The following is a 23380-nucleotide window of genomic DNA, read 5'->3' as shown; positions in this document are numbered from 1 at the left end:
GTAATACCTCTTACACATACTCTTTCATTTATTCCTTTCAACAAGCCTTTAGTTAGAAAACGCTATCTCCATTTTTTACATAAACCTGCAGTTGAGAAATAATTTTTTTTAATGTTTCCAGAAAGTCAGCTATAATGCTGGCATTTGATACCAGACCTGTACACTCCGAACTTCATAATATTTCCACTGTATTATTTTGCCTATTCCAAATATAGCTCTATTTACAGAGCAAATAATTGTGCTGATATTTGGTAAGATAGCATGTGCAATATAAAATCCAGTTTATGATTTAAATGGAGGCAGAAGATGTAGATATAGGCAAACCCTAACATCACCTATATTAGCTCTTGTTTCTGTTTTGCCTTTCCCATTTGACAAAGAACGGTTTGTAGCAGTTAAGGGCTATCTTATTTTCTGAGATGGAGACAATAGCATGAAGGGCTATTTAACAGGTATGGTTGGTTGTATGTGCCTGTAGTTCTAGCTACTTAGTAGGCTGAGGCAGGAGGCCAGGACTTCGAGGTTAGTGAGTTGTGATCATGCCATTGCACTTGAACTTGGGTGACAGAGGGAGACCCTATCTCTAAAAGAAATCAAACAAACAAACAAAAAGATGTGAACTTTTTTTTTTTTTTTTTGAGACAGAGTCTTACTCTGTCACCCAGGCTGGAATGCAGTGGCGTGACCTTGGCTCATTGCAACCTCTGCCTCCTGGGTTCAAGCGATTCTCCTGCCTCGGCCTCCCAAGTACCTGGGATTACAGATGCCTGCCACCATGCCTAGCTAATTTTTGTATTTTAAGTAGAGACGGGGTTTCATCATGTTGGCCAGGCTGGTCTCAAACTCCTGACCTCAAGTGATCTGTCTGCCTTGGAGTCCCAAAGTGCTGGGATTATAGGTGTGAGGTACCATGCCCGGCCAAAAACTCTGTAGATTTTTAAACTGTATCTGCAATTTTAAACTAAAAACTGCCCTCCTCTATATCTTCTTCAAGGTTTTGAAAGCAAAAAACACATTGGAGGTAATTAAACGGGTAGAGGTGGCTTAATGCTGGCATTGTTTTAAGTCTGAAAAAAGGGGGGCTGGCATCAGTGACTTCTGTGGTTTCTGAAAGGATTGGTTTTTACCTGATGTTGCTTGCCTTGTGTTTCTAGGCAGACGGGCTGCCCATGAGCTTCTGCAACCAGTTCACTCTCTGCTTAGGTTTTGGTTCGGCCCTCGCCATCTGGACTAGTAACAGAGCGTGGCAGGTGATGATGCACAGTGAGGGCTCAGGGTCACACAGCAGGTCTCTCAGATCTAGTGGCAGGCAAACACAGGTTGGAGGTAAAAGCCCCTGAGATCTATGGAAATGAACGAAGGTCTAGATAGCAAAAAGCTTACATGCCCATAGCAGCTTAGATTACAGGTCCAACTGTCTAAAAGTTTATATATCAGTGAATTGATTCCAATTTTGATCTACAAAACCTACTGGTTTCTGAGTTGCCAAACATTTCACTCTTCTGCAATAATCACATTCCAAGTAGTCTTTCTAAAGTCAAATTATCTGGACCTCCCAAGCCATGTCTAATGTTAATATCTAAGTTCCTGTGTTGGTACTAGAAGTAACTCTTACATCACTATCCTCTTTTAATTACAAAAAAAAAAAAAAAAACTTTTAGTTTTTAATGTTTTCTTTTCTTTTTTCTTTTTCTTTTTTTCTTTCTTTTTTTTTTTTTTGAGATGAAGTCTCCTTCTGTTGCCCAGGCTGGAGTGCAGTGACACGATCTCGGCTCACCATGTTTCACCATGTTGGCCAGGCTGGTCTTGAACTCCTGACCTCAAGTGATCCACCCACCTTGGCCTCCCAAAGTGCTGGGATTACAGGTGTGAGCCACCATGCCAAGCAGTTTTTATGTTTTCATATTACAAAATAAATACATGTTCATTGTGCAGAAAATTTAGATATTACATGTAAGCACAAGAAGAAAAGTCACCCATAATCCTACCATCTAGAGATAACTACTGTTATTTTCAATGTATATCTTTCTGGTCTTTTTTTCATACATTTATATTTACATATATATGCTTTTACTTTTTGTCCAAACGGAACCGTATGACCTAGGAATTGCAAATGCTGGTTTTATTTAATGATACCACATCATCATTTATCTGAGTCATTTAAAAATTATTCTAGCACTTTGGGAAGCCTAGGGAGGTGGATCACCTGAGCCCAGGAGTTCAAAACCAGCCTGGGCAACACGGCAAAACCCTATGCCTACATAATATCAAAACATAAAACACTAGCCAGGTGTGGTGCCTTGTGCCTGTAGTCCCAGCTACTTGGGAGACTGAGGTGGGAGGATCCCTTCAGCCTAGGAGGTAGAGATTGCAATGAACTGAGATCGTGCCACTGCATTCCAGCCTGGGCGACAGGCTGAAATCCTGTTTCAAAATAAATAAATAAATAAATAAATCAAATGAAAATTATTCTATAATATTTTTCATGGGTATTCAGGTTGAGGATCCCATATCCAAAATGTTTGGAAGCAGAAGTGTTTTGGAAATTAGACTGTTTCGGATTTTGGAAGACATGCATATACATAATGAGATATTTTGGGGATAGGACTGAAGTCTAAACACAAAATTCATTTACGTTTCATATACACCTTATACATATACCCTGAAGGTAATTTTATACAATATTTTAATAGTTTTGTGCATGAAACAAAGTTTTGACTCTGTGTGTGTGTGTGTGTGTGTGTGTGTGTGTGTGTGTGTTTTAAACAGAGTCTCACTCTGTCACCCAGAGTGACAGATCTTGGCTCACTGCAACCTCCCTCTCCCGGGTTGAAGCGATTCTCCTGCCTCAGGCTCCTGAGTAGCTGGGATTACAGGTGTGCGCCACTATGCCCGGCTACTTTTTGTATTTTTAGTAGACACGGCTTCACCATGTTGGCCAGGCTGGTCTTGAACTCCTGACCTCAGGTGATCTGCCTGCCTTGGCCTCCCAAAGTGCTAGGATTACAGGTGTGAGCCACCACAACTGCTTGATTGTGTTTTGTCTTATGAGGTAGGTCAGGTATGGAATTTTCCCATTGTGGTGTCACGTTAACACTCAAGAAGTTTCAGGGTGGAGAGCATTTCAGATTTTGGATTTTTCTGATTAGGGATGCTCAACCTGTATATAATTCTACGATATGAATATGCTATAATTTCTTTAATTATCTGTTGTTTCCAATCTAGATTATTTCCCATTTTTGTTATTCTAAATAACACTAAAATGAATATTTCTGTAATTATTTCTGCTTATTTTCATAGATTAAATTCCTAAATAAGAATTGATAAGTCAAGTTGGGCATGGTGGCTTGCGCCTGTAATCCCAGGATTTTGGAAGGCCGAGGCGGGCAGCTCACGAGGTCAGAAGTTCGAGACCAGCCTGACCAACATGGTGAAACCATCTCTATTAAAATACAAAAAATAGCCGGGCATGGTGCCTGTAATCCCAGCTACTCAGGAGGCAGAGGCAGGAGAATCTCCCTCTTTTTTTTATGAGACGAGTCTCACTCTGTCACCCAGGCTGGAGTGCAGTGGCACGATCTCGGCTCACTGCAATCTCCGCCTCCCAGGTTGAAGCGATTCTCCTTGAATCACACCTGGCTAATTTTTGTATTTTTAGTAGAGATGGGGTTTCACCATGTTGGCCAGGTTGGTCTCAAACTCCTGACCTTAGGTGACCCACCCACCTGGGCCTCCCAAACTGCTGGGATTACAGGCATGAGCCATTGTGTCCGGCTCAAAGTTTATTAATTGGTAATCTTTGCCATTTCGACAGAAAAACGCATACTGGCATCTCATCATGATTTATTTTGCAAACCTCTGATTACTAGTAATATCAAATATCTTTCATCTATTTATTGGCCATTTGTAATTATTCTATGAACCGCTTATTCATATTGTTTGCCACTTTTCTTTTGAGGATTTCTAATTTGATTTAAGGGTATTAACCCTTTATCATGTTGCAAATATTTCCCTTCATATTATTGTTTGCATTTCACTTTTAACTATTTCTCTCCTTTTCAAAGTTGGTTTTTAAAATTTTGATGTAGACAAATCTACCATTCTTTTATTTTATGGATATGCCTTTGGTATCATACCTAGAAAAGGATCTCTTTTTTATTTTTATTTTATTTATTTAATTAATTTTTTTTTTGAGACAGAGTCTTGCTCTCCTGCTCCAGCTGGAGTGCAGTGTCACGTTCTTGACTCACTGCAACCTCTGCCTCCCAGGTTCAAGCAGTTCTCGTGTCTCAGCCTCCTGAGTAGCTGGGATTACAGATGCACATCAATATGCCCGGCTAATTTTTGTATTTTTAGTAGAGACGGGGTTTTGCCATGTTGGCCAGGCTGGTTTTGAACTCCTGGCCTCAGGTAATCTACCACCTCAGCCTTCCAAAGTGCTGGGAATACAGGCATGAGCCACTACGCCGGGCCAGGTTCTCTTTTTTATGTATAACTCTCCAAGCTCTCAAAAACGCTCAAGACCTCTTCATAATTTGGAGCTTTATACTTATTAAGCAGTGTTTTGCCTTTAAATTCATCTTGTTTGCTTCCAAAATGTAACACTTCATTAGTTTGTAGTTTCTTCCACTTGTTGCATTGAGGTCTGTCCACATGTTCCACAGAACATTCATTATTTATTTATTTATTTATTATTTTTTGAGATGTAGGCTCACTCTGTCCCTAGGCTGGAGTGCAATGGCGCATCTCGGCTCACTGCAACCTCCACCTCCCAGGTTCATGTGATTATCCTGCTTCTCTCTCCCGAGTAGCTGGACTACAGGCATGCACCATGTGCCATCACACCTGGCTAATTTTGTATTTTTAGTAGAGAGGGGATTTCACCATGTTAGCCAGGCTGGTCTTGAACTTCTGACCTAAGGTGATCCACCTGCCTGGGCCTCCCAAAGTGCTGGGATTACAGGCGTAAGCCACCACACCTGGCCATGTTCCACAGAACATGAAATGTTAATCACATATGGTTCATTCTAATCTATATGCACATAATTATATATATTTTCTAGATCTTTCATATAGATAACTTTTGAATGGAAAAGGAAGTTTCGTCCCCCTTTTAGATTAGAAAATAATTTCCTTTTATTTGAACAGAATCAGCCATGTAGAATCCTATCCCTTGGAATAATCTCCCTTCCTCCCTCCCTCCCTCCCACCCTCCCTTCCTCCATCCCTTCCTCCCTCCCTTCCTCCCTCCCTCCTCCCTCCTCTCTTCCTCTCTTTCTCCCTTTGACGGAATCTTACTCTTGTCACCCAGGCTGGAGTGCAGTGGTGCAATCTCGGCTCACTGAAGCCTTGACCTCCTGAGCTCAAACAATGTTCCCGCTTTGGCCTCCTGAGTAGCTGGAACCACAGGCACATACCACCACACCTCCTAATGTTTTTTTTTTTTAATAGAGGCCAGGTGCAGTGGCTCATGCCTGTAATCCTGGCACTTTGGGAGGCTGAGGCTTCAGGCGGATCACCTGAAGTAAGAAGTTCAAGAACAGCCTGGACAACATGGAGAAACCCATCTCTACTAAAAATATAAAAATTAGCCAGGCATGGTGGCGGGCACCTGTAATCCCAGCTACCTGCGAGACTGAGGCACGAGAATCATTTGAAACCAGGAGGTGGAGGCTGCAGTGAGCTGAGATTGCACCATTGCACTCCAGCCTCGGCAACAGAGCGAGACTCCATCTCAAAAAAAAAAAAAAAAAAAAAAAAAAAATATATATATATATATATATATATAGAGAGAGAGAGAGAGAGAGAGAGAAAGAGAGAGTGAGACACGAGGTCTCACTATGTTGCCCTGGCTGGTCTTGAACTCCTGGGCTCCAGTAATCCTCCCACCTCAGCCTCCCTAAGTGCTGGAATTACAGGTGTGAGCCATTGCACCCAGCCTCCTTTCTTTGCTTCTGGTATCTGTGAGGAAGTGGGAGACCTTAGAGAAAAGTGGCATGATCTTTCTTAAATAAACTTTAGCTCCTAGCCGTTTCACCAGTTATGTTTTTATTTTATAAGTAATGAATTGCTCAGGATTTTGATTAGATTCTGCAAGTAATAATTTTGGATTGTAAGACAGCATCATATGGCATTTTCTAATGGTAGGACTACTTCTTAGTGGGAATAAGGAATGCCTGTTTTGGCTGGGCGCAGTGGCTCATGCCTGTAATCCCAGCACTTTGGGAGGCTGAGGTGGGTGGATCACCTGAGGCCAAGAGTTTGAGACCAGCCTGACCAATATGGTGAAATCCCATCTCTACCAAAAATACAAAAATTAGCAGGGCGTGGTAGCACGTGCCTGTAATCCCAGCTACTCGGGGGGCTGAGGCAGGAGAATCACTTGAACCTGGGAGGTGGAGGTTGCAGTGAGCCGATATCAGGCTACTGCACTCGACTGTGCAACAGAGCAAGACTCCGTCTCGAAAGAAAAAAAAAAAAAAAAAAGAATGCCTGTGTCTCAGAACAGGGGATTTGAAAGAAAAACATTAAAGAAAAAAATTAAAGAAAAATGTGACTATAAAACATCTCTATTACCAAGTCCTACCTACGTTACAGGACAACTGCTTATAGAAAATAGTGCTGCAGTCATCTCTGCGGTACTTGTGAGGAATCATCATAATTTCCTAAGATAGTATTTCTAGGTAATGTCTTATTTGCTGACAGACAAGGCTCAGGAACTGTCCCCAAGACTCATCAAAGCTAGTTTCCAGACAAATAGGGTCATGTCCTTTCCTAAAGGGAAACTGGACTGGAATGGGACTGTCATTCAGCTGAAATCACCGATAGCATTCCTGCTACAAAAGCCAGGTTTTCTAGAGCTCAGGGTCTCAGCTCTGCTATAAAGCCTTCCCACAGTGGCTGCCTCAGATACCTTCCAAAATATGGGTACACCCCAAATTCAAGGACTGTTATCACTTACCATCCTCTATCCGGTCAGTACCCATCCTCCTGAGCTCATTGTGATCCATGTACTTCGATAAAAGGCCTAAAGGCAGGATAAAGTCAATGAGTACTGTGATCTGGCTTTTGCTCTGGGAAATGAATATCTAAAAGTTTCTATCATTAAGACATCTAAGCAGCTGGTGGAATCGACCTTCTGATAATTAGGCAGATTCCAAAAACTGGGCTTCCATGTGCCTGGTAGTTACCTATAGGTAGCAGAGCCCCTTTTTCCAAGGTCATCTTCATAAAGAATGGGGATACTTGGCCGTGTGCAGTGACTCACAGCTGGGTACGGTGACTAACGCCTGTAATCCCAGCACTTTGGGAGGCTGAGGCAGGAAGACTGCTTGAGCCCAGGAGTTTAAGACCAGTCTGGGCAATGTAGCAAGACCTTGTCTCTTAAAAAAAACAAAAAACAAAAAATCAGCTGCGCATGGTGGCACATACCTATAGTCCCAGCTACTCAAGAGGCTGAGGGATTGCTTGAGCCCAGGATGTTGAGGCTGCAGCGAGCCACGATTGTGCCACTGTGCTTCAACTTGGGCAACAAAGTGAGACCTTGTCTCAAACCACCACCCCTGCCCACACATATAAAACCCCCACACCATACATATATAAAAATGGGGATACTGACTGGGTGTGGTGGCTTACGCTTGTAATTCCAGCACTTTGGGAAGCTGAGGCAGGTGGATCACCTGAGGTCTGGAGTTCGAGACTAGCCTGGCCAACATGGTGAAGTCCCATCTTTACTAAAAACACAAAAATTAGGCCGGACGCAGTGGCTCATGCCTGTAATCCCAGCACTTTGGGAGGCTGAGGCGGGTGGATCACCTGAGGTCAGGAGTTCCAGACCAGCTTGGCCAACATGGTGATACCCCGTCTCTACTAAAAGTTACAAAAATTAGCAGGGTATAGTGGCAGGCAGCTGAATCCCAGCTACTTGGGAGACAAAGGCAGGAGAATTGTTTGAACCCGGGAGGCAGAGGTTGCAGTGAGCTGAGATCAAGCCATTGCACTCAAACCTGGGGGACAAGAGCGAGACTTTTCTCAAAAATAAAAATAAAAATAAAAATAAAATTAGCCAGGTGTGGTGGCAGGTGCCTGTAATCCCAGCTACTCAGGAGGCTGAGGCAGGAGAATCACATGAATCCGGAAGGTGGAGGTGGCAGTGACTGAGATCACACCACTGCACTCCAACCTGGGTGACCGAGTGAGACTCCTCAATAAAAAAAAAAAAAAAAAAAAAAAAAAAAAGAAAGAAAGAAAGAAAGAAAGGAAGAAGGAAAAGAAAAAAAGAAGGGATGCTTGCCAACACAATTTGGGAAAGTATAGGACAAAAGTGACTATAGGAATGAAAGGGCGTTCTTCGTACCTACAAAGAAGACCGCTGCTCTTCTGACAGGAAGTTTTGGATTCTTGGAGTACATCAGTGTTTGTTCTAGGATGTTAATTTTCCCCTTGCACTTTTTTTCCTAAGTGGGGAAAAAATAAGTATAAAGTAATGAAGCAGCAGCACTCTTTTGATCAGACTTACCATAGTTTCTGGGGTCAGAGACTCTATCAGGAAGAGTATAGTAGTGTTTGAAATAACTACAGTTGTTGAATGAGTATTATACCAGAATAACAAGCCCCTAGACCAAGTTATTCTAAATCCTGTGAATGTCCCTTGCTTGCACCCACTCATGCCATATATTGTGCCTGCAATGTTTCTAAAGCCATCTTGGCTTCTCTGTATTTAAGTCCTGTTCTTTAAGCTTCACCTTGAGTTCTGCCTCCCTATGAGCTTGTCCCTGACTGCTTGCCTGCCTGACCTAACCCTGCTCCGAGCATTTTGCAGGTATTCCTCTCCTGGCACGCACTTTTTTACATCGAGGTTTTATCTCCCTTGCTAGCTTGCAGGCTCCCTTCAGGAAGTTGTTTTTTTTTTTTGTTTTTTTTTTTTTCTTCAGAATGAGCCTCGTTCTGTTACCCAAGCTGGAGTGCAGTGGCGCAGTCTTGGCTCACTGCAACCTCCACCTCCCGGGTTCAAGCGATTCTCCTGCCTCAGCCTCCCGAGTAGCTGGGACTATAGGTGCCCGCTCCCAAGCCCACCTAATTTTCGTTTTTGTATTTTTGGTAGAGACAGGGTTTCACCATATTGGCCAGGCTGGTCTCGAATTCCTGACCTTGTGATCCGCCTGCCTCGGCCTCCCAAAGTGTTGGGATTACAGGCGTGAGCCACTGCACCTGGCCCCCTCAGAAAGTTTTAATCCTCAGGTTCTCTATGGCCTGTCATGGCTTTTGGGTGAATGAAGGCACCTCTCAGTGGATCTTGTATAGGGACGGCACCTCAAGAATAGGAGGGGGAGGCTGGGTGCGGTGGCTCATGCCTGTAATCCCAGCACTTTAGGAGGTAGAGCTGTGTGGATCACCTGAGGTCAAGAGTTCCAGACCAGCCTGGCCAACATGGCAAAACTCCAGCTCTACTAAAAAAATACAAAACTTAGCCAGACATGGTGGTGTGGGCCTGTAATCCCAGCTACTTGGGAGGCCAAGGCCTGGGCAACTGAGTGAGACTCTGTTTCAAAAAAAAAAAAAAAAAATAGGAGGGGGAAAATAGGATTTATTTTGATAGAACTTGTGGCATAATTAACATGGACAACTTGTAGTTGACAGCACCAAATTTCCTTCTGTAAATGCTGTTATCAGTGCATCAGCTATAGGTTTGGGTGCAGATCAGACAGATAATCCCTAATGGAATCCCCAACACAAGGGCACTGCAAGCCTGATCAGAGAAAGCTTCTGTGGGTCCTAAAGAGGCGACACATATGGAAGACTCCTGGGAATAGTCAGTCATTCCTAAGGTCTGCTAGGTGGTTCTAGGGTCAGCTTCTAGAAAACCATGGATGGGCTTGTGGAGGCTGCCCGGGCTCAAGCTTGACCCTGAGATCAGCCACAGTAGCTTCTGTGGAGTTCATGAAGAGAAATGACACCATCTGGGTCCTGGCAGAACAAGTGGCATGCTGCCATCATGCTGCATGGCCACACTGCACGGCAGCCCTTGCTTGGGACTCCCTGGACATGCCCTGATGGACAGTAAAACAATCCGTTCTAGTCAAGGAAAGGATTCAAGATAGTTATAAAAGCAATATATAACTCCATTTCAATTCAGTCCGTAAGTAACTTTTTCAGCATCAACCTGACCTTGTAGCCTCTGACCCATATTAGAAGGGCTCCAAAGAGTCCACCAGTCTTTTCGTGACTAAGGGTAGCAATCGAAACTAAATTTGTGACTCAGTTGGGAGGGAACTATAGAAACACAGATCCACAATAAAAAACAGGTCATAGGCTGGGCGCGGTGGCTCACGCATGTAATCCCAGCACTTTGGGAGGCCGAGGCGGGCAGATCACAAGGTCAGGAGATCGAGACCATCCTGGCTAACATAGTGAAACCCCATCTCTACTAAAAATACAAAAAATTAGCTGGGCACAGTGGCGGGTGCCTGTAGTCCCAGATACTAGGGAGGCTGAGGCAGGAGAATGGCATGAACCCGGGTGGCGGAGCTTGCAGTGAGCTGAGATCATGCCACTGCACTTCAGCCTGGGCAACAGAGCGAGACTCCATCTCAAAAAAAAAACAAAAACAAAAACAAAAAAAACAACCAAAAAACTGCTCATAGATATCAACTGCTGATGTGAAAAGAAATGGGAAATATTTATTGTATGCCATATTTTGTCATTAAACGGTGTGTCAGAAGAAAATAGGTCTCTCAGTATGTTAAAGAGTTAACAAAGCCATTATTGCTCACATACAAAGAATCTGCAGATTGTTCCTGCTTCAGTAGGTTTGACGTGCCAGGGATCTTTAGAGTACACTTCTCGGGGCAGCTTCCACTTCAGGAACTGGGCACATATGGTTATGACTCGCCTGCTCTCCTGTGAAAGAGATGATCATAGATCAGCATTTTCAAACATTTTTATTTTTTTGAGATGGAATCTCGTGCTGTTGCCCAGGCTGGACTGCAGTGGTGCCATCTTGGCTCACTGTAACCTCCATCTCCCAGGCTCAAGTGATTCTCTTCCCTCAGCCTCCTGAGTAGCTGGGATTACAGGTGCCCACCACCACGCCTGGTTAATTTTTGTATTTTTAGTAGAGACAGGGTTTCGTCATGTTGGCCAGGCTGGTCTTGAACTCCTGACCTCGGGTGATCCACCCACCCTGGCCTCCCAAAGTGCTGGGATTACAGGTGTGAATCACCATGCCCAGCCTCATTTTTAAACAGAGGTAATCTTTCTTCAATAAAACTAGTACTAAAGTGCAATATGAAAAGCTGATAAAAGAGAGGAGAAGGGCAGAAAGGAACTAGAATCCTGCCCTCCTCCTCCTCCTCCAACTTCCCCAAATAGTCCTTACATGGAATCTACAAAAACCCTAGGGTTCTGGGGAGGATGTAGAAACCACTGGTGCTGGGCAAAAGTGACAGCTTGCAGATGCAATCCCTAGACCAGAGGTTTGGGCAGGAATTCCCATTACCCTGTGCCCTAGAGATGAAGCGCCCACCTCCACTTAACTGTTCCTGTGCCATTTTTCTGTCACTCTACAAAGGAAGTGCAGCTCCTGACTTCTGTCCTGTGGCATCTCTGGGTTGGAAGGAAGGAATTCCAGAGGACTGATCTCTTCCTGATCCACATCCTTGAGCAAAATTTAGCAAGTGGGTCTCTTTTCTAGTTCGTTGTTCTCAGAATGCCACCCATGCACCATGCAACACCTCAGATGAATCTCCAAGCCAGTATTTTATCTCAGGTCCACTAGATGTTTGGGCCATAAGAATTCCTTTGGCTACTGATGGGCATATAAATCACTTCAGCCACTATATTTAGTGATTTATAAATATCTAATAAAAAGTTAAAGACACCTAGATATTCTACTTCTGGGTTTATGCCCTCAAGAAACTCTCATATGCGTGCATGAGGAAATAGGTAAAATAATTGCTGCACTGTAATAAGGAAAAATTGAAATGTCAGGCCAGGCACGGTGGCTCATGCTTGTAATCCCAGCACTTTGGGAGGCCAAGGCAGGTGGATCACTTGAGGTCAGGAGTTTGAGACCAGCCTGGCCAACATGGCGAAACCCCATCTCTACTAAAAATACAAAAATTAGCCAGGCATGGTCGTGGGCAGCTGTAATCCCAGCTACTTGGGAGGCTGAGGCAGGAGAACTGCTTGAACCCAGGAGGTGGAGGTTGCAGTGAGCTGAGATCACACCGCTGTACTCCAGCCTGGGTGACAGAGACCCTGTCTCAAAAATATAATAATACATATACACACACACATATATATATATAAAAATGCTTATTTTCTTTGCAGAGTTGGCTCTGGATTTGAAGTTATTGAGGGATGAGAGACCCCGACAGTAGGCATTACCTCAGCTACTGCATCATTTTCATCCTGAGAATATAGAAGTAGTGGGACCAAGCTGTCCAGGACTTGTTTCTCTACACTCTTCTTATCTGGGTTTTTTACAGACTTTATGGCGGCTCCAAAGAGAGTCATGGAGAAACGATGAACATCAGGTCTCACCTAGGAAGGGAGTAGACAAAGGGAAGCAACTCACTGAATGTGTGCATGCTTAGCTTATAAGAACTTGGGAGGGGTTGAAAAGCCAGTCCTGATATGACGCTATTTAGCTGTATGTAGCTGAGGGCAAGAAATAAAATATATGTGCACACAGTGGCTCACGCCTGTAATCCCAGCACTTTGGGAGGCTGAGGCAGGCAGATCACTTGAGGTCAGGAGTTCAAGACCAGCCTGGCCAATATGGGGAAACCCCGTCTCCACTAAAAATACAAAAGCTAGCCGGGCATGGTGATGCATGCCTGTAGTCCCAGCTACTCGGGAGGCTGAGGCAGGAGAATCGCTTGAACCTGGGAGGCGGAGGTTGCAGTGGGCCAAGATCACACCACTGCACTCCAGCCTGGGCAACAGAGCAAGCTTCCATCTCCCTCCCTCTCTCTATATATATGGACACAGTAAGACTTGCTGCTTTGGCACTACTTGTTTTCTCACTCTACAAGTGAGAGATGCACACAGTCTCACCTGTAGTCAGCAAACCTTGTGCCTGGTACAGGTAGGAACCATTCACACAGGCTGTTTTGCGGAAATTTGAAATCCCAGCCTTGGTATGTTTTACTCTTCCAAGGATGCTGGTCACTGTGCTCCATGTATTTCCTCTTGAGAAATATATGGGATTTGGGACAGGGACATAAATATCATCCACCATCTTGACCCAGTTCTGATAGTTCTTGAAGGGAAAGACAACGTTTTCGCCTTCCCCATCACAAAGCAGGGTAGTACCTTAGCAAGTTTCTAGGTTCAGTTTTTTTTGTTGTTGTGGTTGTTAAATCTGAAAAACAGTAACATCTGCCCTATCAACATCACAGGTTACCTGGAAGGGTCTTAAGGGAGTAGGTTTGAAATGCTCTGAAAGTAAAAGTCCTATACCAAGTAGAGTGTATTTATTACTATACCAACTTCTGTTTGCTGTTATACCCATTACCCTCCTCCTAGGAAAGTCTCTCCTCTCTGATTATCTTACATCACCAAATAAGGAGAACAGGGTCCTCATCATGGCAGCCAGGGTAGTGAAATCCATTGTTCTAACAAGTTGCAGGAGTATCTGGATGGCTGACAGAACGATCTTCTTATCGGTTTCACGCAAGCTGTCTACAATGTACGGCAACAGGCTCTTGATGTCTTCTCTCTGTGTGGCCAAAGGGAGCACATCAGCTTTTCTCCTGATCGCACGTCACCTGGTACCAAAGGGGGTGCTCCCCATCTTTACTCAGTACCTAGTGCTCACTGATTTTTGTCAGGGCTGGCAGATCCAGAATGGAGAAGAAGGGGATATGATGGCCCTCTCTCAGTACTGGCGGGTCTGATACATAGAGGTGGGGCAGAGCTGCTTTGAGTTGCCTTGAGGGCAAAAGTGGGAGCAGGCAGAGAAGGTCTAGGGCTATGGGCTTTGGCTCACTGTAAGGAAGAGCTCTGCTAACAAAGGAAAGTGGAACAGGTAGCTCAGGCCACGGTGAGCTCCCAAACACACAAGGTATCCAAACAAAGGCTCAAAGATCCTGATATGGTTTGACTCTCTGTCCCCACCTAAATTTCATCTTGAATGATAATTCCCACATGTAGAGGGAGGGACTTGGTGGGAAGTGATTGGCTCATGAGGGTGGCTTCCCCCAAGCTGTTCTCATGATAGTGAGGGAGGTCTCAGGAGATCTGATGGTTTTAAAGTGGCAGTTTGGCTGGGCGCGGTGGCTCATGCCTGTAATCCCAGCACTTTGGGAGGCCAAGGCAGGTGAATCACTCGAGATCAGGAGTTCGAGACCATTCTGGCAATATGGCGAAACCCCATCTCTACTAAAAATACAAAAATTAGGCCCGGCGCGGTGGCTCACGCCTGTAATCCCAGCACTTTGGGAAGCCGAGGCAGGTGAATCACCCGAGATCAGGAGTTGCCTGACCAACATGGCAAAACCCTGTCTCTACTAAAAATACAAAAATTAGCCAGGCATGGTGGCACATACCTGTAATCCCAGGTACTCAGGAGGCTGAGACAGGAGAATCACTTAAACCCGGCAGACAAAGGTTGCAGTGAGCTGAGATCGCACCATCGCACTCCAGCCTGGGTAACAAGAGCAAAACTCTGTCTCCAAAAAAAAAAAAAAAAAAAAAAAAAGCCTGGCATGGTGGTGCATGTCTGTGGTCCCAGCTACTCAGGAGGCCGAGGCAGGAGAATTGCTATAGCTTGAACTCGGATGGCGGAGGTTGCAGTGAACCGAGATCACGCCACTGCACTCCACCCTAGGTGACACAGCGAGACTCAGTCTCAAAAAAAAAAAATAATAAAATAAAATAAAAGTAGCAGTTTCCCCTGCTTTCTGTCTCTCTCCTGCTCTGCCATTGTGAAGATGTATCTGCTTCCCCTTTGCCTTCCGCCATGATTATAAGTTTCCTGAGGCCTCCCTAGCCGTGCGGAATTGTGAGTCTAGTAAACCTCCTTTGTTTATAAATTACCCAGTCTCAGGGAGTATCTTTATAGCAGTGTGAAAACGGATCCCCGGGCAGGAATTCAAGCAGAATTTGACTGAGGACTTAAGGGTTCTTCTTATTCTGAAAAGGGATTCTGCTCTTCTGAAACTACTGAAAGGAAGCAGTCTCAGGGTTGTAAAGTTTAAACATACACATGAAAAAGTAAGTAGAATATAAACACAACTTAGGAAGTCAATTTTTTAAAAAAAGAAAAAGTAAGTCGAATAAAGCAATAGATATTAATGTATCCAATCAACCAGAATTAACGTACATTGACATTTGTCATTTTTGCTTCAGAAATACATTTTTTTTTTTTTTTTAAGACAGGGTGTCGCTCTGTCATTCAGGCTGGAGTGCAGTGGTGCGATCTTGGCTCACTACAACCTCTGCCTCACGGGTTTAAGCAACCTCAGCCTCCCAACTAGCTGGGACTACAGGCACATGCTACCGTGGCTAATTTTTGCATTTTTAGTAGAGATGGGATTTCACTGTGTTGGCCAGGTTGGTCTCAAACTCCTGACATCAGATGATCTGCTTGCCTCGGCCTCCCGAAGTGCTGGGATTACAGGCACGAGCCACTGCACCTGGCCCCAAATATTTTAAAATAAAATATTTAGTGAAGTGGCTCGTGCCTGTAATCCTAGCTATTCTGGAGGCTGAGGTAAGAGGACTGCTTAAGGCCAGGAGTTCAAGGCTGCAGTGAGCCATGATCATGTCACCGTACTCTAGCCTGGGCAACAGAGCAGGACCCTGTCTCTAAAAAAAAAAAAAAAAGGAAAAATAGGCCGGGCGCGGTGGCTCATGCCTGTAATCCCACAGCACTTTGGGAGGCTGAGACGGGCGGATCATGAGGTTGAGACCATCCTGGCTAACACATGAAACCCCATCTCTAGTAAAAATACAAAAAATTAGCCAGGCGTGGTGGCAGGTGCACGTCGTCCCAGTTACTTGGGAGGCTGAGGCAAGAGAATGGCATGAACCTGAGAGGCAGAGCCTTGCAGTGAGCCGAGATCGTGCCACTGCACTCCAGCCTGGGCGACAGAGCCAGACTCCATCTCAAAATAAAATAAAATAAAATAAAATAAAATAAAATAAAATAAAAATAAATAAACACATAAATAAAATAGAACTCCAGGTCACCTGTGGTGGCTCACGCCTGTAATCCCAGCACTTTGGAAGGGTGAGGCAGGCGGATCGCTTGAGGTCAGGAATTCGAGACCAGCCTGGCCAACATGGTGAAACCCTGTCCCTACTAAAACATACAAAAATTAGCCAGGCGTAATGGCAGACGCCTGTAGTCCCAGGTACTTGGAAAGCTGGGACTTGGAGACTTGGAGAATCGCTTGAACCCAGGAGGCAGAGGTTGCGGTGAGCCAAGATTATGCCAATGCACTCTAGCCTGGGTGACAAAGAGAGTCCCTGTCTCGAAAAAAAAAAGAAAGAAAGAAAGAAAGAAAGAAAGAAAGAAAGAAAGAAAGAGAAAAAAAAAGAAAAGAAAAAGAAATAGAACTCCAGTGACAAAACTGAAGCTTCAGAAATTCCTCATGTCTTCTAGCTTAGGCTTAGTTTTCTCATCAGGCCTATGGAAGATGAGCTTTCTTCCAACATGAATGTCAGGGATCTTTTTTTTATACGACAAGCATCTTGGGAGCACATCAATGGTCTTTTCAATCTACTCCATGGGGCAACATGGTATAAGGCACAAAACAATACCTAAATGCTGTCCAGGTTGTGATAATGAGTATACCTCCCATGCATATTGCAGCTATCAACTATTATGAATATATATGATTTGGATTTTTTATTTATGTCATCTAATTCCATTAACTTTTTTTTTCTTTTTTTTTGTGGGACAGAGTTTCGCTCTTGTTGCCCAGGCTGGAGTGCAATGGTGCAATCTCTGTTCACTGCAACCTCCGCTTCCCAGGTTCAAATGATTCTCCTGCCTCAGCCTTCCGAGTAGCTGGGATTATAGGCATGCGCCACCATGCCTGGCTAATTTTTGTATTTTTAGCAGAGATGGGGTTTCTCCATGTTGGTTAGGCTGGTCTTGAACTCTTGCCCTCAGGTGATTCACCCGCCTCGGCTCCCAAAGTGTTGGGATTATAGGATTATAGGCGTGAGCCACTGCGTCTAGCCTTCTTTTTTTTTTTTTCTGAGATGGAGTCTTGCTGTGGAACAAGACTGGAGTGCAGTAGTGCCATCTCGGCTCACTGCAACCTCCACCTCCTGGGTTCACACGATTCTCCTGCCTCAGTCTACTGAGCAGCTGGAATTACAGGCGTGCGCCACCATGCCCGGCTAATTTTTGTATTTTTAGTAGAGATGGGGTTTCACCATGTTGGCCGGGCTAGTCTCAAACTCCTCACCACGTGATCCACCTGCCGCGGCTTCCCAAAGTGCTGTGATTACAGGCGTGAGCCATCGTGCCCGGCCAATTTCATTACTTTTTAAATAGACACTACTTGCCTATTTCTTAGGCATACAATTTTAAATGATACAAAAGGACGTGCAGGCAAAAAGACCCTCTCCCACCTACTCCTGTCCCCAGGCTACCCAACTGTCCTCAGCTGTTTTCAGTTTCTTAGGTACTGTTTTGGGTGATTTATTTGTATCTTAGGAATCAGTGGTCTAGGCCAGGAGCTGTGGCTCACACCTGTAATCCCAATATTTTGGGAGGCCGAGGTAGGCAGATCACTTGAGCCCAGGAGTTTGAGAGCAGCCCTGGCAACACGGTGAAACTCTGTCTCTATCAAAATTTTAAAAATCAGCTGGGCATAGTGGCATGTGCCTGTGGTCCTTGCTACTCAGGAGGCTGAGGCAGGAGGATCACTTGAGCCCAGGAGGTTGAAGCTGTAGTGTGCAGAGATGGTGTCACTGAACTCCAGCCTGCACAACAAAGCAAGACCCTATCTCAAAAAAAGAAAAAAAAAAAAAAGAAGAAAAGAAAGAAGAAAGAGGGAAAGAGAGAATGAGAGAAAGAAAGAAAGAAAGAGAGAAAAGAAAGAAAAGAAAGAGAAGGAAAGGAAGAAAGGAAGGAAAGAAAGAAAAAGAAAGCAAAGAAAGAAAGGAAGGAAGAAAAAGAGAAAGAGAAAGAAAGCAAGAAAGCAAGCAAGAAAGAAAGAAAAGAAAAGAAAAGAAAAGAAAAGAAAAGAAAAGAAAAGAAGAAAAGAAAAGAATCCATGGTCTGGGGGCCCCTCCTACCATCTCCTGGTGTCCAAGAAGATTATACAGTCCCCTCAGGCCGATAATTCTGAAGAGATGATTTCCATCTTGTAGCCAGTCTTTACAGCGGGCAACAGAGTATATGCTGGGCAGTCTCTTGGCCACTGGACTCCGGAGAAGCTGAAAGAACCCAGAGATCAACCAAAAAAATTATCTTTCTTTCATGTGGGGAACTACCTTCCCACCAATGCTAAAGTATATATTTTCCTTTTAAATCTCTACAATACAGAACATACAGGATATTTATTTACCCTATAGGTACACGAGGAATACTGAATTATGCATGTGTGGAAAGAAGAATTTCAAGACGCTTGAATCTGAAAATTCTTTCTTTTTTGTAGTTTTTTGTTTTGTTTTTCTGAGATGGAGTCTCACTCTGTTGCCCAGGCTGGAGTGCAGTGGTGTGATCTTGGCTTACTGCAACCTCTGCCTCCTGGGTTCAAGCGATTCTCGTGCCTCAGCCTCCCGAGTAGCTGAGATTACAGGAGCCTGTCATCAAGCCCAGCTAATTATTTTGTATTTTTAGTACAGGGTGTCACCATGTTGGCCAGGTTAGTTTTGAACTCCTGAACTCAGGTGATCTGCCTGCTTCAGCCTCCCAAAGTGCTGGGATTACAGGCGTGAGCCACCGCGCCCAGCCTTGAATCTGAAAATTATTTCTTTTTTTTCTTTTTTTTTTTTTTTTGAGACGGAGTCCCACTCTGTCGCCCAGGCTGGAGTGCAGTGGCCGGATCTCAGCTCACTGCAAGCTCCGCCTCCCGGGTTTACGCCATTCTCCTGCCTCAGCCTCCCGAGTAGCTGGGACTACAGGCGCCGCCACCTCGCCCGGCTAGTTTTTTTGTATTTTTTAGTAGAGACGGGGTTTCACCGTGCTAGCCAGGATGGTCTCGATCTCCTGACCTTGTGATCCGCCCGTCTCGGCCTCCCAAAGTGCTGGGATTACAGGCTTGAGCCACCGCGCCCGGCCGAATCTGAAAATTATTTCTATCTTACTCTTGAAACAGAACCCAACATGCCACTAACTCGAAGTAGCCTAGGAAGGCAGGGATTGCTGCTTCGTAAGCTTCCTGAATCCAGCTTCTAAAGGATGAGTCTTACCTCCACAAAAAAGCCTGCAGATGTGAGTTTATGTTTATCATTCCCTCGGTTAAGAAAAGGCCCTAATAAGTACATGACCTTCTGTGCAAGGAGACAATTTCTTTCCAGCAATGCGCTGCAAAACACAACACCAACAGAATGACTCTCAGATATGCTCCCATCCGGAGGGCATTGCCTCAGGGCTGGGGACCCTCTGGAAGTTCTTGCCCAACTACAGGACAGTATATGGTAGGGCCAGGACCTCTGAAAAATTTGCCTAGCATTATGGATATTTGCTCACCCTCTTATAAGGAGGTTATTCAACCTTAGTTGCTGTGATAACTAGAAGGGAAATAAATACCCAAAACAATGCTGATTTAGAACAGGTGGGTGTATGCATGACAAGGAAGCCTCACTTGGCAAGCAGAAATACTCCCTGAAGATGGCCATCTTTTCCTCCCAGGAGAGCCCATCCTTTATTCTTTTCCATGATGTTGAATTCCTGCAAGCAGCATGTTCTGAGGAGGAGAGTCTTTGTAGCCTGCATGGCAAAGCTAAATCAAACAAAAACACCGTGGGTGATTTAAGTAGGTCCCTCCAACTGCCCAGCACACAATCACCCCATTCTCACAGAGGAGGGCCATGCATTGACAACTGCTGGACTGTAATTCTCTCCTTCCCAGACTGCCCAAAAGACTCTTCTCTTTTTTCTTTTACTTTCTTCTTCTTCTTTTTTTTTTTTTGTTTTGAGACGGAGGCTTGCTCTGTTGCCCAGGCAGGAGTGCAGTGGTGAGATCGTGGCTGGCTGCAACCTCTGCCTCCCTGGTTCAAGCAATTCTCCTGCCTCAGCATCCTGAGTAGCTGGGATTATAGGCGCGCGCCACCACACCCAGCTAATTTTTGTATTTTTAGTAAAGAAGGGGTTTCACCATGTTGGTCAGGCTGGTCTCAAACTCCTGACCACAGATGATATGCCCGTCTCGGCCTCCCAAAGTGTTGGAATTACAGGCATGAGCCACCACGCCCGGCCTACTTTCAAGACTAGTCAAGTGCAGTAGGGAGACCAAAAGAGTCTTAATGCTCTAATAACTTGTAAGGCCCTTTACACAAGATCTCAGCATAAAGAAATCTAACTAGGTCTCATTTCCCCAGGAGTTTAGAAGGAAATCTATGATAAAAGAAATTATCTGGGATGCTAAACAGACACACACTGCTTTTTTTTTTTTAAGTTTTACTGAGATACAATTTACCCCACACAATTTATCTCCACTATTTTTATTATTTATTTATTGAGACAGGGTCTTGTTCTGTCACCCAAACTGGAGGGCAAGGGTGCCATCGTGGCTCACTGCAGCCTTGAGCTCCTGGGCTCAAGTGATCCTCCTGCCTCAGCATCCAGAGTAGCTGTAATTACAGGCACGTGCCATCTGGCTCTGATAATTTAAGAAAAAACATTGTTTTGAGACAGGGTCTGGTTCTGTCGCCTAGGTTGGAGTGCAGTGGCGTGATTTCTCCTCACTGCAGTCTCAATCTCCTAGGCTCAAGCAATCTTCCCACCTCAGCCTCCCGAGTAGTTGGGACCACAAGTGTGTGCCAACATGCTTGGCTAATTTTTGTAGAGACAGGGTTTCACCACGTTGCCCAGGCTGGTCCTGAACTCCTGAGCTCAAGTAGTCCTCCTGTCTCAGACTCCCAAAGTGTTGGAATTACACATGTGGGCCACTGCACCCAGCCTAAAAATTTTTTGTAGAGACAGGGTCTTGCCCTGTTGCCTAGGCTGTTCTTAAACTCCTAGCTTCAAATGATCCTCCTGCCTTGGCCTCCCAAAGTGCTGGGATTACAGGAATGAGCCATTGTGCCTGGCCATCCACTGTCTTTAAAAGCTACTTACTGAACTGTTATCCCATACCTAGCATCAGAGAATCTTAAAGCTGGAAGGAGCCTGAGCAACACAGTGAGACCCCTTCTCTACAAAAAATAAAAATAATTAGCTGGGCATGGTGGCAGGCAACTGTGGTTCAGCTACGCAGGAGGCTGAGGTGGGAGGATCACGTGAACCCAGGATGTTGAGGCTGCAGTGAGCCATGATCATGCCACTGCACTCCAGCCTGGGTGACAGACAGAGACCTTGTCTCAAAAAATAAAACAAAATAATAATTAAAGCTGGAAGGGTCCTTCAAGATCACCTTGCCTGACCTTTTCATTTATAGATAAGGAAACGGAGGCACAAAACAATAGATTTGCTCAGGGTATAGAACTAGTTGAATGGATGAATGAGAACTGCACTAGAACTCAGGTCTACTGACTTAGTCTGGTGTTCTTAAATATGTCACATTATAGTACTTTCTCTGAAAGAAATCCATGTACCATAGCAACACTAAAAAACTTCTTTATCATTATTATTATTTTTTTAGACAGAATCTCGCTCTGTTGCCCAGGCTGGAGTACAATGGCGTGATCTCAGCTCACTGCAATCTCTGTCTCCCTGGTTCAAGTGATTCTCCTGCCTCAGCCTCCTGAGTAGCTGGGATTACAGGAATGTGCCACTACGCTCAGCTAAGTTTTGTATTTTTAGTAGAGACAGGGTTTCACCATGTTGGCCAGGCTGGTCTCAAACTCTTGACCTCAGGTGATCCACCTGCCTCAGCCTCCCAAAGTGCTGGGATTACAGGCGTGAGCCACCACACCCGACCAACAACACTAAGAAATTTCTACTGAGACTCTAATGGAACTTAAAAATCTCTCTCCGGTTGGGCACGGTGGCTCACGCCTATAATCCCAGCACTTTGGGAGGCCAAGATGGGTGGATCACGAGGTCAGGAGATTGAGACCATTCTGGCTAACAAGGTGAAACCCCGTCTCTACTAAAACTACAAAAAATTAGCTGGGCGTGGTGGCGGGTGCCTGTAGTCCCAGCGACTCAGGAGGCTGAGGCAGGAGAATGGTGTGAACCCCGGAGGTGGAGCTTGCAGTGAGCTGAGATCATGCCACTGCACTCCAGCCTGGGCGACTGAGCAAGACTCCATCTCCACAAAAAAAAAAAAAAAAAAAAAAAAAAAAATCACTGCCTGGTGGATCAGTTTTGGAGGTAGGTTTAGGCTGTTTTGTTTCCATCTCTACTTGATTTGTTAGGAAAGGGTTAACAAAATACCACATTTGGCTAACCCAGATATAACCCAGATAGCCAAATTTACCTTGTTACTAATAAAACCAAAGATAACCAATGAAAGCTCAGAATGATTCCTGGGCATTTCATCTTGATGGCTCATGAGGATTGAATGTTGTAAGCTCCCCTCCAGTTAGAACTACATCTTGGCTATCCCTGTGTTCACCACAGTGCCCAGTGCTTAGTATGTGTTACTTAATGTCAATGAAATAATGATGGGCAGTACCACAAAGGGGTGACCTCTGAAGATACTTTCTGTTCTGTGTACAGGCCACTTGGGATGTCGACATCAGACATGGTGAGGCCGATGCTATGATGAATCTGGATGAGGAGTGTCATGAGAAGCTGAGGAAAGAGTCGGAATGTAGCTGCTTGAAGTCTGTTTCCCAAAAACACCTCATAAAGGGCATCTGTTGCCTATGGTGGAAAAGACAGAGAGGAACTAAGCACCTGCCATTTTGAAATACAGAAGTCATGAAGTCATGAAGGAAATTATTAACATATTTGACTACATACAAATACAAAGCCAGGGCAACATTTACCATAAAGTTAGATGACAACAGGCCAGGTGCAGTGGCTCATGCCTGTAATCCCAGCACTGTGGGAGGCCAAGGTGGGTGGATCACCTTAGGTCAGGAGTTTGAGACCAGCTTGGTCAACATAGTGAAACCCCATCTCTAAAAATACAGAAAAATTAGCCAGGTGTGGTGGCTCATGCCTGTAATCCCAGCTACTCCGGAGGCAGAGGCAGGAGAATCGCTTAAACCTGAGAGGTGGAGGTTGCAGTGAGCCAAGACTGTGCACTCCAGTTTGGGTGACAGAGTGAGACCCCGTCTCAAAAAAAAGAAAAAGAGT

The 23380-nt window shown here is 44.8% G+C and overlaps 1 protein-coding gene across 1 annotated transcript in view; it reads right to left on the bottom strand.

Annotated features, from left to right (window-relative positions):
* MROH8 (maestro heat like repeat family member 8) overlaps positions 1-23380 on the bottom strand; it is an 87786-nt gene that overhangs the window by 4947 nt on the left and 59459 nt on the right. Inside the window, exons 14-23 of the mRNA XM_073006805.1 lie at positions 22752-22942; positions 19776-19913; positions 19381-19495; positions 18262-18402; positions 13559-13723; positions 12388-12543; positions 10777-10899; positions 8357-8456; positions 6962-7027; positions 1128-1299 (exon numbers count right to left, since the gene is read on the bottom strand). Of these exons, the coding sequence (XP_072862906.1) occupies positions 1151-1299; positions 6962-7027; positions 8357-8456; positions 10777-10899; positions 12388-12543; positions 13559-13723; positions 18262-18402; positions 19381-19495; positions 19776-19913; positions 22752-22942 (1344 nt within the window). The 3' untranslated portion in view covers positions 1128-1150. The remainder of the gene's footprint in view (positions 1-1127; positions 1300-6961; positions 7028-8356; positions 8457-10776; positions 10900-12387; positions 12544-13558; positions 13724-18261; positions 18403-19380; positions 19496-19775; positions 19914-22751; positions 22943-23380) is intronic.

The sequence above is a fragment of the Chlorocebus sabaeus genome, chromosome 2 (genome assembly GCF_047675955.1).
Source record: "Chlorocebus sabaeus isolate Y175 chromosome 2, mChlSab1.0.hap1, whole genome shotgun sequence".
Lineage (NCBI taxonomy): Eukaryota > Metazoa > Chordata > Mammalia > Primates > Cercopithecidae > Chlorocebus > Chlorocebus sabaeus.
The sequence above is the reverse complement of the archived record's forward strand: the minus strand, read 5'-3'. Positions and strand labels throughout refer to the sequence as shown.